This window comes from Cervus elaphus, chromosome 29, assembly GCF_910594005.1.
Source record: "Cervus elaphus chromosome 29, mCerEla1.1, whole genome shotgun sequence".
NCBI lineage: Eukaryota > Metazoa > Chordata > Mammalia > Artiodactyla > Cervidae > Cervus > Cervus elaphus.
In genome coordinates, this window is record NC_057843.1 from 38,640,470 (window position 1) to 38,657,678 (window position 17,209).

General features: G+C 41.8%; 1 protein-coding gene, 1 long non-coding RNA gene and 1 pseudogene across 2 annotated transcripts in view; 1 reads left to right on the forward strand and 2 right to left on the reverse strand.

The window, feature by feature from the left end:
* SLC1A1 (solute carrier family 1 member 1) overlaps positions 1 to 5,920 on the reverse strand; it is a 73,518-nt gene extending 67,598 nt beyond the window's left edge. Inside the window, exon 1 of the mRNA XM_043891290.1 lies at positions 5,354 to 5,920. Coding sequence (XP_043747225.1) covers positions 5,354 to 5,444 — 91 coding nt within the window. The 5' untranslated portion in view covers positions 5,445 to 5,920. The remainder of the gene's footprint in view (positions 1 to 5,353) is intronic.
* A 41-nt stretch (positions 5,921 to 5,961) lies between these two features.
* The window catches only part of LOC122686166, a 67,972-nt gene continuing 56,724 nt past the window's right edge, over positions 5,962 to 17,209 (forward strand). The window contains exon 1 of the long non-coding RNA XR_006338638.1: positions 5,962 to 6,502. This is a non-coding gene — a long non-coding RNA (uncharacterized LOC122686166). The remainder of the gene's footprint in view (positions 6,503 to 17,209) is intronic.
* Positions 11,529 to 11,626, reverse strand: LOC122686339 (annotated as a pseudogene).

A 17,209-nucleotide genomic window follows, 5' to 3' on the forward strand; every position in this document is an offset into this window, starting at 1 on the left:
GAAAGAATAGCAGGGCAGCCTCATGGACCAAGGTGGAAGGGTAATGCTGAGCCTGGAGTGGAGACCAACCTGGCTAATGAGTCCGGCAAACCCCACAGAAACAGTGCTCCTCCAGGGTACGCACTGCAGTTCCGAGAGTCCCTGGGGGCGTGTTCCTGCCCCTTCTCAGTCTCAGGGGAGAAAGGGGCAACTGCAGCCCAAACCGAACACTACAGAGTCTTCATTCCCTACTTCGACGTGGCACACGGCCAGACCACCATGATCCCCAGGAGGTTCTGCGAGGACCAGAGAGATGGGGAGAAAGACGGAGGACAGCAGTCCAAAGGAGGGGAAGGGAAAGTATAGTAAAGCTGGGAATTGTCAGTTGTTACTGGAGTGATCCTGAGCTAGTCCTGCACTGTTCCATGTCTGTTTCCTCATCCATATAATGGCAAAACAATAATGCCTACCTTACAGTTGCAATATTTTTCTCATTGATTTTTCTTAAGCATTTCCTAAGATTTCACTAACCATGACAGAAATGAGATTAGAAAAGTGGCTAATTGCACTAGCCTCCTAAGCCGGTGTCTCTGCTTCCACCCTTGTGTCTGCCGTCTATGGTCTAAGAGCAGCCAGGAGAGCGGATTAAGACAATCAGACCATGTCACTATGCTCAAAACCTTTTAACGGTTTCCCAACTCCAGTAAAAATCAAAGTCCTTATAAGAGCTCACACCATCCTATTGCCTCTCCCCCTCCCACTCCACTCCCATGCTCTTTCTCAAGCATACTGAGATCTCCCCAGATATCTGTGCACATGTTCCCTCACTTCTTTCCAGTCTCAACTCAACTGTCACCTTCTCAGGAGGGCCTGGTGGCTCAGTGGTAAAGAATTCACCTGCCAATGCAGGAGATGCAGATTCCATCCCTGGGTTGAGAGGGTCCCCTGGAGAAGGAAATGGTAACTCTAGTATTCTTGCCTGGAAAATCCCAGGGAGAGAGGAGCCTGGCAGCTTACAGTCCATGGGGGTCACAAAGGAGTTGGACACAACAACAGCAGCGGTAGCAGCAGGGCCTTCCCATTCACCCTATTCCAGCTATAATTGCCCAGTTCCCCTCCCCGCTTTATGTTACTCTAGAACACTCTCACCATCCAACATACTCTATGTTGTAGTTCACCTCTTTATCCGGTGTACTGTCTTCTTGTCTCCACTTCGGCATACGCTCCATGAGGACAGGGGTTTTATTTTGTTCCCTGTTATGGGCCCTGGCTCTAGAAAAATCCCTGGCACACAGCAGATGCTTGATATAGATTTGTTGAATGAGCAAATGATTTAAGCACCAGTTACAGTACTGGTATATTCCAAGGCTGAGCTGATTAGAGGCCCAGCAGCACAGCTGAAGCACATGAGTTTCATGATAACAAAATACATTCTGAACACTGAGCTGAAGCCGTTCCCCTGCCCCCATCCCATACTCAGGGGTTTCAGAGACATGTAGAAACACAGCAAGACAGCCTATGCCACTGCTCAAATTAGCACTGTTAGATATATACTGCAAGAGCCCCAGCGGAGGAGACACGAGACCGGCTTGGGCAAGGGTATTACTAAGAACATGAAGAAACTGTTCTCAGTTTTAGACAATGGAATCTGAATCTATAAACGATTGCTTCCTTTAGCATGATGAAGAAAATTATTCAGAAAGAATAAGCTTGTCGGCTCTGTCCTGTAAATAACAATAGCTCTATCCTTTCTTGAAAATCCATAAGCTGGAAATCAGATTTTTCAAACGACTGAAATAAAGCACAACCTGTCTGGGCAGAATGATCAGCCTTTATGTCGTGAGCGGGGTGAGGGTTCCGTGGGTGCTTTGCCAACATTACACATGCTATGATCATTACCGGCTGACTTGAATTACAATGCACAGAATTCTCGCACACTGATTCTGCTTGAACAGAATTCCCACTGAAAGCACAAAAATTCTTCCCTCAGAATTTCTGCCTGTTAAATGAAACGAGAAGCATGCTATGGGGTACAAAACAAAATGATTAATCCTTTCCATATCCTTTTAAAACAATGAATAGTGAGTGCTCTGGAGGCTGGTGTTCACCTTGACAGAACATGTCATCAAAATACTTGAATCACCCTCAGAATTCTACGCTGGACACCACGCAGGACAGAGAAAGACCATGAGAGACCTTATTTCATAAGAAAATATTAATTTCCTCAGAATCAAGGTGTTCAAATCACCTTAAAATGATATTTACTGAGTGCCTGTTACATGCCAGTCATACAACTAGGTATTTTCACATTATCTTAATCAACTCTAATGGCATAGGAGGGAATGATCTATATCCCTATTTTCCAGATGAGGAAATTGAGGATTCCAGAGAATGAGAGATTTTGTCTAAGTCACAGAGCATGACTGGATCAGAATTCAAATCTAAGACTCGACTCCAGTCCCCGTTCTCATACTACTACACTACGGGAGCAAGGGAAAGGCCTGCAAGAATCGTAATGAATACAGTGAAAATTGTGCCTAATCCCTGGTGGCTCAGACCATAAAGAATCTTTCTGCAATACGGAAGACCCAAGTTCAATTCCTCGGTTGGGAAGATCCTGGAGAAGGGAATGGCAATCCATTCCAGTACTTGCCTGGAGAATTCCAGGGACAGAGGAATCCATGGGGTCTCAGGGTTAGACACGACTGAGTGATTGACACACACACATACACAATCAGATTTTACTAAAGGCCTCTCATCTGAAAATCTAAGATGTTATCTCCAGGACCTTGTAGGGTTTAACAGAGAGTGAAAGATAGTCACTTTAACAAAGAAAGTCACTTAACTATTCAGTCTCTTTATTTCATGAGCAACAATATAAGGAAATAGTTAGCTTTAGTATCTCTTTGTCCACAAAAGAAATGAACATTTACACCTAATAAAATGACCTTTAATTTCATCTCCCCTCACATACTGTCTTGAAAAATCAGAGGCTTTCAGCTGGCTGCTAAAAAGTTTTGCCCTTCATTTCAAAAATCAAAATATTTTAAAGTGTCAGGGTTGAAGAATTATACATAGCAGGGACAAAACACTTCAGTTTTAATCAGATGATGATAGTCTGTCAGGGTAATAAATTAAACTTTTTTCTTTCTTAAGGCCCACACATTGAAAGGTTCAGAAAGGAGGCTACATGAGAGTGTTTGCCATCTCTGTATCAATTAAGACTGTTACAAAAATAAACTTACTATCATGGTCAAAAGGGCTTATGGATGGACTTAGCATCTCTGTTACAAGCTGGTTGCAATTTCACTTCTGGGTTTAACCCAGAATGAGTCAGCACAGGTGACAGAGACAGAGGTGTGACTTTTGTACTCAAGCCCAAAGAATGAAGAAGAGAGAAGGATCCTGGGAGGAGCCTTGTGATGGGTGCACTGAGGGTGGTGTAGGCCTGACACTTCTCAGACCAAGAGCTGAAATGCTCAGGACCGCCTGATGTTACTCCTTGAGGAGCAAATGTGCTGAAAGACTTCAGTTGAGTACTTACAGGTTTAATACTGTGTTTTCCTTTCTGGAGCAAAGTATCTGAATCACGCTCCTGGGGCTTACCCACATTAAAACTGGAAAAAATTGCCCATCTGACACCAAAGGCCACATCTGCAAAACAGACATGTTATCCCCCTTGACCCGGAAGATGTATATACGTGACAGGTTCTGAAGGCCACGGAACAATTTTCAAAATCTTTGCCAAACCAGCCTTCAGTGAATCAGTAAACTCAACACCAGCATGCCACACGTGGTCAACAGGTGGGTATCTCTGAAAACCCCCACAGCTGAAAAGGCAGGATCATTTCGCGTCCACAAGGAATCGGGAGGCAAATGCCAGTCTACCCAAAACCATCCTGAAGAAGGGATTTCACAATTAATTCTGGACTTTTGTCACTAGGAAAACAAGACCATCTCATCTACTTGACTGCAGGAAAATCACGTCACTCTTTTTGAGGAATCTGTTATTTAAAATGTGATGAGGCAGGACAGCCCTTTCCTTAGAGCCACGTGACTCTTCTTGGGGGAAATAGAGCTAAGTAGTCAAGACTTGCTCCTCTGCTTCTTGCTTTTCCTCCCACAGATAGCCTCTGCTAAAGTAATTCCAGGATGTTATTTATTTACTAGAAACCCGACTTTGCACAAGGATCTAGAGGAGCAAATCCGACCCTGAGGATCCCATTAACTTCCACAGACTTTTTTGAGGGTGGGGCACCAAGAGAGAAAGCAGGTGACACCAAATATTCTGAGACTGAGAAGCAACAGCTGGAGAGAAACATGCTTGGGGTTGGGAGAGGCACAGGCTACCCCTCCTCCCAGCTCCAGTTTCCAAATGGAAGGTGAGGACTTCAAAGGAGCCTCACCTGCTGGGTGTCCCCACCTGGGTCAGGTCTTGGAGGAGACAGTCTTGGCTCCAACACCAAAGAGGAGCATCCCAAGGCCCAAGTTGTAAACGACAATCTGGCAGAAATTCAGAGTCTAAATACCTCTGGGCAATGGCTCAGACATGCACCTGATCCAGTGATGTGTCAGGAATAAATCACTTAAATAAACCTTGTTTAAAAACAAGCAAATATGACTTAAATATTATTTTCAATAGAAAAGAAATGTGGCTGGCAGGGGAGCTCAAGGAGGCGACCTCGGTAGATTTGCAGGGTGGAAAGGGAGAAATCTGATAGGTCTCCCTTCCCCTAGACTTCCTGCGGACCATCACTGAACACCCTGAATTCAAGCACAAATCTGGTAGGTTTTCCGTGCCTGGGTGCGGGCAGCGGCTCGCCGCGTGGGCAGGCACCTTTCCAGGCACTGACTAGGTAGAGTGACCGACTGTAACATCCACACTCTCCCTCCCGCCGGGGACCGGACCATTCCTGAGGATCAGGTGCCTGTTCCAGTTCAACCGCAAACCATCATCCACACTCGCTCTGTCCGGACAACGCATGGTTCCGGGGGGGGGGGGGGGGAGAAAAAAGGGAGGGGAGCAGATAGCATTTAAACAATTAAACCACATTTTCTTTCAAACGGTAAGAACCGAGACCTACACGTTTCCCTTTCCCCCTTCCAAGCCCCTATGATCATTTTGGGTAAAGCAGGAACCCGAAGCTCGCGGAGCACGCAAACGGGTGTCCCGGAGGAGCTTTGTTCTTCGCACAGAGAAATCAGCACCCTCGAGGGTAAGCCCCCGCGCGGTGTCGGAAGCCGAGGGGGCGCCGAGGAACCGAGCACCGCGTGCGCCAGCGCCATGCCCATCCTCACACGCGCCCGCCCCGCACGCGGCCTGGGTGCTGGGAGCGCGTGAGGGCGCGCTTCGCCCACCCGCCACGCATCTCACCTAGCACCACCGCGACCACGGTGGAGAGCAGCAGCCAGTTATTCCTCAGGAAGCGCTTCCAGTCGCATCCCTTCCTCGCCGGCTTCCCCATAGCTGGCGCCGGGGCTGGGAACCACAATAGAGGCGGCCGCTATTGTGCGTGGGGCTCGCCCGTGCGCGCGGGGGCCGGGGAAACCCTGGGACGGCCGGTAGCTCCGCGGCGCAGTGGAGGAGGGTTGCGGGCGCGACGGGGAGAGGGTGTGCGCTAGCTGCTGCAGCCGCTGCTGTCAGCACCGCCGCAGCCGCCACCTGAGCTCGTGCGCCGCGCCTGCCGCCCGTGCTGTGCGTGGCGGGCGCGCCCGGCTCCTCCTGCCGCCGCCGCGCTTGCGGCGCCCGGGCCAACCAGCAAGGAAAGAGGGAGGAGCGGCCGGCCCAGGGAGGCGGGTGCGTGCGTGGTGCGCCCGGGGTCCCGGCGGAGCAAGCCTGGGAGGGCGTTCGCGCGGTAGCTGGAGCAGCCGGGTCGGCCCTCAGGGGAGCAGTGTGCTCCGCCCCAGTTTTAGGCTGGAACCTTTCGCTTTTTTGTTGTTTTAATTGGTCAGGCCAGGTTTTCGGATTTACGGTTTCCTCGGCTCCCTAATCCTTGCGGGGCGGAGGGGCGGAGTCAGTGGCCCCTTTGGCTTGAACGTCAGCCTGCACACCCCCACGCCTCCTCTTTCAGTGCAGCACCCGAGTGGGGAGAGTTGGGGGGGACTGAGTTCTGTCTTGGGTTCCCTTTGCTCCTCGGACTTGCCAACAGCCTAGAAAGCCTGAAGCCTCTAGGAGGAGGGAAAGAAAGAGTGCTAGGGGCAGAACGGGACTTTGTGAACTTTTCACACGAGGTTTCTAACCCATCGCCCTCAGAGGTATTATTAACTCTCCTGTTTGGGTCCAGGGAGGTGAAGCTCCTGCAGGACTGTCTGTGGACCCAGGGCTTGGAATGGACCCTCTTAGAACTTCGCTTCCGCTCCTGGCGGCTGGCTCTGTGGCCGCCCAAGGCCCGGGAGCTGTGAGACTTGGCAAAGTAATTAAGACTGAGAACCCAACCGAGCGGAGCTGAGTAAAAGGTGGGCGGGCCCAGCCCTCAGGCCAAATGTTTTGGAAAGGCAAAAGCTGGAGAGTTGGAGAAACTAGGTAAGTGCTGCTGAGTGCATTTTCCAATTCTCTTCCCCTCTTTTACTCAGTTTTTTTCACCCTAGCTTATACAAAACGTTTTTCCCCCCTTAACCACACCACCACCTCCGCAACCGCAGCCCTGCACCTTTTTGCTGTTGTAGTCTCCTCCTATTAGGGGATCTCCCCAACTAACAATTTTTTGATAACTAACGCCTCACAATTATAGCGCCATTCCTTTGGGTAAATGGACAGAAGCGTCCTGGAAGAGAAAGTAAGTTTTATGAACCATGTACACTTTAGTATGAATGAGCTTATCAGCTCATTTCCAGAAAATAAATTTTGAGAAAGGAGAGATAGAGGGATACCAAAGTCGTGTGCCTGGGGAAGATCTGAAGAAATGTCAGAAGGGAAACTATCAAGAAAGAGGGGACGAAGATTCCATCCTACAGTAAAAAGGCTGGAAATACTCAGATGTCCAGCATGAAAGGAATGGTAAATATTTTATGGAACTGCCATGCAGCTGTACATTATGCAGTCTCTATAAAGGAAGTTTATGAAATTTCTAAGATAATAGGATGGCACATGTCATAATAGGGAAAACAAGAAGATTAAAGTTATATATATAGTGTGATCACAACTATGTAAAACAAACATAAAACAAAGCCATGTACTTAGAAAAAAGTCTAGAAGGAAACACAAAATTTTAACAGTGCTCATCTTTGGGTGATAATATGATGCCTGAATATTTTTGCTTTCTATCCTTCGGTATTTTCCAAAGTGTTTACCATAAGCACATCCATGACCATTACAGTTGTAGATAGGGCCGTATTTAAGGAATAAACAGGTCCTAAAGAGAGAAAAAAGTTGAATCTAAGACAAACTTTGTACACTGCAGTTTTTTGAGGTGTAGTAAGACAGTTACACCTGGGTTTTGGAAGTAAGGATATATTTAGGTTTAAATCCCAGCACCACCATTTACCAGTTGGGTGTCCTTGGGCAAGTTATTAATACTTAAATTTTTTGTCTTGGTTTCTGCATGTGTAAATAGAGGCATTCGCAGTATTTATTTCATGAGGGTATTGTAAGAATTGAATACAAGAATATATGTAAAAGACTTAGAACAGTGCCTGGCACACAACAAATGTCATCATGAGTTTTACCTGGAGCCAACCTAGGCATGCATTTTCTTACTTCCTCCTTTGTTCCCTGCCTGTCCTGAAGATACTTTGAGCCATTTCACACACGTAAGAACCCTTGTATATTGATCAATAGTAATTTCCTTTAAGTTACTGTCAGGGACCCTAAATCTATTGTACTTTCACACCTAAAGCTCACATGGTACATACTCATTTTATGCTTCTTTGAACTATGCAGTCTAAAAATAGGGTAATATAAAGAGGAGAATAGAGTCCAAACATATACATTCATTTTGCAATAATTACCATCTCCTGCATTAAAAGTCAAGAATCTCAGAAGTTCGAAGCATGTAGGCGAGATGAATTATAAACTGTGTTTATGCTTTACTAAATGGCAGTTCCACTTTAGCTGGTAATAAAAGATAATAAGCAAACAATCATAGTGCACTTAACATTTGCCAGACACCCTCCTAACCACTTTATACATACTGACTACTTTGGTCCTCCTGACAGTTCAGTGAAGTAGGGACCGTTATATCCCATGGGGCTGCTGGAAAAATCAAATGAGATCTTGTATATTATCATTATTTTCATTTTAAAGCTGAGGAATTTGAGGTAAAAGAAGGTTAAGTAACTTGCTTAAGTTCCCTCCACTAGTCAGAGAAGAATCAAGGGTTGAACTCAGTGGTCTTGCTCAGCTAAGTGCACAAACTCTGCATTAAACCACCAACCTCTTCTGTGAGAAACAAATACAGAATTGTTACGGGAAAATTACTCTTGAGTTATGTGAATTTTACCCTATGCATGATCTTCAAGAATCCCTCCATCCACATCCAGGAAATGCTTTGGTGTCCTACAGTGCTGCGCTCAAGTGGAGATTGCATGCGTTTTACCGGGCAGTGGTTGAACTCTTGAATCACCTCTCCATTGCTGCTACAAGCACTCAATAATTCTACCTGATTTCTCTGCCTAAGACAAGAAATGGTATAGGAAGCATCACTTTGGAGAGGGAGGAGATTGGAGATCCCTTGGTGCTCAAGTTCTGTTCTTTTTAACTTTCATAGCCTGGGCTAGTCATGGACACAAATAATTGCAAATTGGACAGGAGTGGAGAAGCATTTCTCTTGTAAACTACTTGAGGGGATCTTAACTACTCAGCTCCTGAAACAAAATCTCCACTCTTCTGGGATAAGATCTTAAAGCCAAGTGGAAAGAAGTGTTAAGATTTTACCCCTCCAGTAGATCTCCCCTTTCCCTTTTCCCTGGCCCCTCAAATTCTTTCATCCTGCTGAAATATACCTTTGGCCAGTTCTCACTACATTGCATTTTGCCAGTGTATGTGTTTGCCCCTTTCCTTCCTCCCTTTCTCCCTCCTCCTCCCCCTTCTTCATCCTCTCTCCCTTTTTACCATTTAAGTAACTCTGACATTTCCTTTATTGTTATTGTTTCTCTCTCTCTCTTAAATCGTTAACTCATGGACTCTCTTGTTAGTTATTAAAGAAAGGAGACTTTGATACTGCCACACAAGGTTAAGCCAGTGGGTGACAGCCTGGGTGACAGCCTGGCCTTATGTATTACTTGGGATAGAAATGAAAAGGGGCGTTCAGAAACAAAAAGTAAGTCATCAGCTTCTGGACATCTCTTAAAATAGTACGCTGGTTGCGTTCTATCACCATAAAACATACGCAGCTGGATGCTTTGTCCTCATGCTGTGATAATGGGGAGAAGGAGGTCATGAGTACCCGAGTCTCCTTTAGCGTCTGCAGCAGTGATTCATGACTGATAAATAGTGAGAAGGATGCTGTCAGCATATTCCAATACCTTTTTTTTAGCAATCTCTTTTTTGTCTTCCAATTTTGATTTGGATTTCTCTTGGGATTAAAAATTAAGGAGTAAAAGAACTATAATTCATTAAATCTCCACAGTAATACTCCAAGCGATATTTTATAAAGATTATTTGGCCTGAATAGACTTGTATGTTAGTTAGATATTCTCGAACTCTTGAATCCAACAGAACTTTGCCCCAAAGTTCAGTTTGAAGAGCAATTGAAGAGCAATTCTATTCCATTTTAGAATATGAAAAAAAAAAAAATTATCTGCTTCATAGAAGCTGTGTGTCCTTGAACAAGTCACTTAATCTCTCTGAATCTCGGTTTCCTCATCGGAAGATATCATTTACAGTGATAAATATAAATGGTTAATATATATTTGAAACATATGAGAAGTATTCAGTCTCACTAGTACTGAAAGAAATGAATATTTGAACCAATATTTACTAGCTGAGCAAATATATTTTAACATAAAATTTTAAAATTCACAATTATGAATTTATAATTTGGACATTTTAAATTATAAACTTAGAGAGGAAAATGGGAAAATGGAAAATGGGAAGTGTCACACAGTACCAGTAGACCTAAAAAATGCTATGATTTTCTAAGGATAGTTAGGCAATGTGTAACCTTTCCATCAAAAGCGTTTGTATTTTTTAACTCAACCATTCTACTTCTACAGACTTATACCAACAAAATACTAAAGGGCTGTTCATCCCAACCCAATTGGAAAAAACTTAACTGTCTAGTAAAGTGAATTGGCTAAAGTTTGAGAAAGTGTGTAAAAATACACTGAAATACCATGCAGAGACTGAAAAGCATATTTTAGCAGAATATTAACTTACATGGGAAAATGGTAAATACCTAATACAGCTATGTTTTGAGATGGCAAAAGTAAGTTATCGTCAGTAGGGGTTGTTTTTTATAATAAGAATGCAGTCATTTATTATTTTTTATCTAAAAATATAAAACTTAAAATATGTATAATTCCAACTTAGTCTGTATGTGTGTGCATGTGTGTGTATGAGAGTAGTGATATGGAAGTTATTAATGTGCTCTTTTCCTTTGCATTTCTGAGCACATGTTCTTTGCCCTGCTAAGCCAAGGTGTTCATATGCTTGGGAGATTAGGATTTGTTACAGAGGAATTTAAAGAAAAAAACGTACTAATATTAGACTTCTGTGTGATATGTGGGATTAGGTAGCAAGAAAGATTATTATTGTGAGAAAGAATGTCCCCATATTCCTTCATCTCTTCACTCGAATATCAAAAATCCCAGCTCACAGAATTGCCCTGTAGTGTAGGAATGGAACCTTCTATCTATCATGGCCATCACTCCAGTGGAGCAGGCAGTTGAGACAAAAGGGAATTAGAAGAAAAAACACTTTCTTGTCAAGAGAATAATGGCAGGAAGGAAAGGGAAGAGAGATGTTGGTCCTGTTTTCTCTCTCCAGGCATACTGCATCCAGTAAGGGGGTACATGTTACAGAAGAGGGGGTGCAGCTCTGTCCCCTACTCCCTATTAGAAGGCTGCTTCCCAAGCTGTCCCTGGCCAACCTGGGGTACAACTACATCAACGCAAGTGTGGCAGGACAGTGTGGTCAGGCAGCAAGAGGCTCTGAGATTTCACTTCTCAGCCACTCTGTTCCTGGTAGCAGGGATGCTGGGCTGATGGGATGGTCATGGCAGGATGAGAAGACCCTCCTTAAAGTCTAGGAGAGCACCCATGTGAACTGGCCTGATGCAGAGAGACTCACTTATTTTGTTACTTAGCAGTAGCTGCCATGAGACAAAGGCTATAGGTAGGGATGTCCCCCAGCTCTAACAAAGCCAAGGGAAAGACAGAACACATCCACACAGCTGCAGATTTCAACCAAGAAGTTGCACAGGGTAAGTTCCAACACAGAGGACAGTGCCCTGGAAACCAGGATCTGAATGAGTCCACACATTACCCTGGGCTGTTAACTTTGCAAAGTCTCTTTTATTCTATAATTGCCCCTCATCTCATTTGCCGAGCAGTCATTTGTCCTACAAAATTGTTTGTATTCTGGATTTGGCTTGTTCTTTTTTCCCTTTTTTAAAAAATATGGACACTTCACGAATTTGTGTGTCATCCTTGCATAGGGGCCATGCTAATCTTCTCTGTATTGTTCCAATTTTAGTATATGTATTTATTCATGGTGGCGATTATTTTGTTTCTCTACCCGCACTGTTTCCTTTAAGCTGGTATTAGATCTGGAGATTTGATATTTAGCAACGCTAAGGTTGAAAAGTGGATTCTGATATTGCCAGCCTGATTCATCTGTGATAAATTCACCAACAACCTTTTGAATATGATTTTGGCATCTGATGGTAATTCATTCTATCATTCTTTCTGAACACATTTGCTGAGATTCTTCCATAGAAAGAATTTCTGCCTCATCAACTGTTTGGTTACCCTGAAATAGCTTGTATGGAAAAGGCAGGATTCATGCTTTATTTCCCCTTTTTATTGGTTTTCTAGGTAATAATTGGTATACTAGCAACATCCAATGGTGATTGATGAGGTTCTGTTTTCTTATTCTTTGTTAGTATTATTATGAACACATGGATTTACATGTTGTGGGTGGTTTTATGTTTCAGTCAGTTACAGTCATGATTCTTTCCCTTGTTCAATTTTTCCCATCTTTGGTCAGTGGGAGCCCCTTCATTTTGAATCCTCTGTCCTTTTGACAGAACTGTTTATCTTCAAAAGTGTCCTGATTTTCTGGCTTAGGAAAATGTCTCAAGACCATCATCCCATACATTTCTTGCCCTGGAACTCTCTCTAAGTCGCTCAGTCACATCCAACTCTTTGCAATTCCATGGACTGTAGCCAGGCTTCTTGGTCCATGGAATTTTCCAGGCAAGAATGTTGGAGTGAGTTGCCATTTCCTTCTCCAGGGGATCTTTCTGACCCAGGGATCAAACGCAATCTCCTGAATTGCCGGCAGATTCTTTATCATCTGAGCCACCAGGGAAGCCTTGGAACTAGACACAGCCATTTCTCCAGACAGTCTGGGTTCCTCTTAGTGGAGAATAGTACTTAGAAACAATGATCTTTTTTTTTTTTTTTGGGGGGGTTTTGTCATACATTGATATGAATCAGCCATGGATTTACACGTATTCCCCATCCCGATCCCCGCTCCCACCTCCCTCTCCACCCGATTCCTCTGGGTCTTCCCAGAGAAACAATGATCTTGATGATGGGAGGGCTTGTTGCTACTAGGTTGTCGATGTTTCTAGCCCTTTTTAGTGGACAGCACTCAGAAATACATATTTCATAGTAAGAGGCAAATAGATAATGAGTTCATACTGATGTTTCCTATATAATTTTTTATTATTGTAAAATATTCATAATAAATTTTACCATATAAACCATTTTTAAATGTATAGCTTTGTGACATTAAGTACATCCACATTGTTCTGCAAACATCACCACCATCCTTCTCCAGGGCTTTCTCATCTTCCTAAACTGAAACTCTGTACCCATTAAACACTGACTCCCCACTCCTTTTTCCTCCAGCTTTTGGAAACCACCATTCTGCTTTCTACATCTGTGAAATTCTTTTCCCTTTGTGACTGGTTTATTTCGCTTATCATAATGTCCTCAAGGGTCATCCATGTTGTGGCATGTAATTCCTTACTTTTTAAGGGAGAATTATATATACCCTGTATGTATATGCCACATATTATTTATCTGTTCATTCATTCATTGATGAACACTTGGGTTGTTTCCAACTTCCGGCAATTGTGAATAATAGTACTATGAAAATGGGTGTATAAATAACTGTTCAAGTCCCTGTTTTCAATTCTTCTGTGTTATGTACCCAGAAGTAGAATTGCTGGATCATATGGTAATTCTATATTTAATATTTTAAGGAACTGCCATACTGTTTTTACACTGACTGCACCATTTTACATTCCAACAAGCAAAGCACAAGGGTTCCAGTTTCTCCACATTCTCATCAATAATTGTTGTCTTAATGGTAGGTATCCTAATGGATGTGGATCAATTTAAATTTAAGATTACATAGTTTGGATTAAACTTCTTTGATTTTACTTTGAAAAGCATAGTTCCTAAAGACATGAATTGAAGTGTTTATTTCCTAATCATACTATATATAAAATTGTTTTTTTTTTTTTTTTGGTCAAGTGTCAGTATTACTTCTAATAATAAGACCACTGAATGCAGCTTAAGATTTCTTTGTGGTTCTTTTGTCACCAGAATCTTCCCTGGTGGTTCAGATAGTAAAGAATCTGCCTGCAGTGCAGGAGACCCAGGTTTGATCCCTGGGTTGGGAAGATCCCTGGATTGGGATCCCTTGGAGAGGGTATGGTTACCCACTCCAGTATTGTTGCCTGGAGAATTCCATGGACAGAGGAGCCTGGTGGATTATAGTTCAAGGGGTTGCAAAGGGTCAGACATGACTGAGTGACTAACACTTTCACATTTTTCATATGTACCACAAGCGATGTATGGTCAAATTTCCATGTTTAAAAGTCACTCAACAAACATAACTAAACAGAAAACAGAGTCATAGACACAGAGAATAAACAGGTGGTTCTTTGGGGGTGGAGGGTTGAGAGAAATAGATGAGAGAGATTAAGAGGTACAAACTTTAAGTTACAAACTAAATGAGTCACAGGTATGAAATGTACAGTATATGGAATATAGTTAATAATTATGTAATATCTTTGGTGACTGATGACAGCTATTCTTATCATGGGGATCATTTTGAAATGTATAGAAATATCAAATTACTATGTTGGGTACTAGGAATTAACATAGTGCCATGGGTCAGTCATATGTCAAAAACAAACAAACAAACTCATGCAAAAAGAGATCAGATTTGTGATTACTGGGGGTAGAGGAAAAGGGATTGGATGAAGGTAGTCAAACTTCCAGTTATAAAATAAGTAAGTACAACATGATCAGTGTAATTAACACTGTATGTTATATATGAAAGTAGTTAAGAGAGTAAATCCTAAGAGTTCTCATCATAAGGAAAAATTTTTTTCTATTTCTTTAATGTATCTGTATGAGATGATGGATGTTCACTGAAGTTACTATAGACATCATTTCATGATGTGTGTAAATCAAATCAGGATGCTATACATCTGAAAGTTACACTTTGTATAAATTATACCTCAATAAAGCTAGAATGAAAAAAAGAATCTATGAGTAGAATTCCAAAGAAAATGGCCTCAGAGTCAAAAATAATAAAATAGCACAACATTGTGAACACACTAAATGCCACTGAACTATATACTTTAAAATGGTTAATTGTATATTATGTGAATTTTACCTGAATAAAAAAAATTGAATTAAAAAAAGTCACTTGAAATAATTATTTTCCCTGTGTGGTTATGCCATCAATTTGATATACAGTTAGAACCATAGGTTTCCATTTGTTTTCAATTAAAAAAACTTTTTTGGCTGCAATGCATAGCATCTAGAATCTTAGCTCCCCAACCAGAGATGAAACCTGCTATCCCAACCACTGGACCACCAAAGTCCATTTTCAAATTTTAGAAATTGGTTTTTAAAAATTCAATAATTGTTTAAAGTATGTAAAACTTTCACACAGTTCAGTCAAATTGTAAAACAGCACAGTCAGAGAATTCTCATGTTCATCTCCCCTCATCTTTTCTCCCCTTCTTCCCAACATATGTAACAGTTAGCAGATAGCCCCTACAGTATATGGAATATAGTTAATATAGTTGTCCTTTAGTTGCTTCTTTTTAGGAAATAGAAAGAAATGTTTATATTCACATTCTCCTTCCCTTTATTACACAAAGGTGACATTTTACAAGCCCTGTTCTGGGCCTCTCTTTTTTTTTTCATTTATCCTGGTGCTCACCCAGTGTTACATACAGAGATTTTCCTTCTTCCTTTTTCTGTTCAATACTCCTTTGTGTAGTTCTTATTATAAAGAAATCTTCCTCATTCATTTGAACTGCTATGGAATACTATACTGTGTGAATAAACCTGTAGTTTATTTAACAAACTTCCTACAACTACTATGGAGAACCATATGAAGGCTCCTCAAAAAACTAGACACAGAGCTACCGTATGAACCTGCAGCCCCACTCCTGGGCATATATCTGAACAAAACCATAATTCAAAAAGATACATGCAACCCAGTGTTCATTGCAGCACTGTTTGCAACAGCCAAGACATGGAAGCCAGCTAAATGTCCACTGACAGATGAGTGGATAAAGATGTGATAATATATGTGGATTAAGGTGAAGTCGCTCAGTTGTGTCCGACTCTTTGTGATCCCATGGACTATAGCCTGCCAGGATCCTTCGTCCATGGAATTTTCCAGGCAAGGATACTGGAGTGGGTTGCCATTTCCTTCTCCAGGGGATCTTCCCAACCCAGGGATGGAACCCCAGTCTCCCAATATATGTGGATATGTATTATCTAATTTAATAGATACATATTGTTAGATTAAACTTGCTAACATTTTGTTAAGTTTTACATCTGTGTTATGAGGGATAATGTTTTGTAATTCTATTTTAATGCCTTTATTTTTGGAATCAGGGTAATACTGACCTTATATTAGAAAATGATTTAGTGTTTCCTCCTTTTCTATGTTCTCAAAAAGTATTTTTATACTGATGTTATTATTTTCCCTTAAAAGTTGGAATTCACCTGTGAAGTCATCTGGACCTAGAATTTCTTTGTATAAATTGTTAGCTACAAATTCAGGTTCTCTAATGGCTGTTGGGCTATTGAAGTTTTCCCTTTTTGGGTGAGTTTTTGATATGTGGCTTTTAATGAATGTTTCCATTCCATCTGTGTTGTCACATTAATAGTTGTCTGTAGCATATCCTTAATGTCTTTTAGATCTGTTTGATGTCCTCTGTTGTACTCCTCACATTGGTAATTTGTGTTTTCATATTTTTTTTATTAGTCTGGGTAGGAACTTACAAATTTTATCAGTACCACTCCGAGAGAACCAGCTTTTGGGTTCCCTGATTTTCTACACTCTTTTTCTGGTTGGTAGGCCACATTTTTGGGGTTCCCTCGTCTCTGATCTTGCACACTAAAGTTCTGGCTGCTCAGGCAATTTTCTAATGATATCAGTAGACTTACAGCCTTTAAATAGATTTCATTTTGTATTTTTTCTGGCTTTTCAAGTTGTTCTCACCAGGAGTACATGTTAATACTTCATTATAACCAGAAGCAGAATTGTGAGAGAAATAATTGCAGGTGGCTGGTATTATAGGAAAAGTGCTGATTTGAAAGCAGGATTCTTGGGTTCAAGACTTCTTTATCGCTTACTGATACTGCTATTAATAACCTTGGGTAAATCAAATTGACAGTTTTAGTTTCGTTGTCTATAATGTGGGGATAACAATAATATCTTACATCACAGTGCTTCTGTAAGTATTAAGTAAAGTAATATGAAATGAAACTGTTTTATGAACTATGAAAAATTTCATGAATATAGCATGGCTCATATTTAATTTGTACAACTATGGATGCCTTGGAGGCAGAGACTGAGTCTTTTTGATCATGATTCTTCAACACCTGGCACAGTTCCTAGAACATATTTTGGCTTTTAATGAATCTTTGTTGAACTCAGCCATAGCTATTTACATGAATGGTTAACAGTTCTCACTTGACTTGGTAAATTCATTCTGTATACCCATAGTTATTGGCAACACCTGAATTAGTCTGGATCTGGCTGAATTATTGTTTATTATTATTATTTAGACTAAAAATGTGT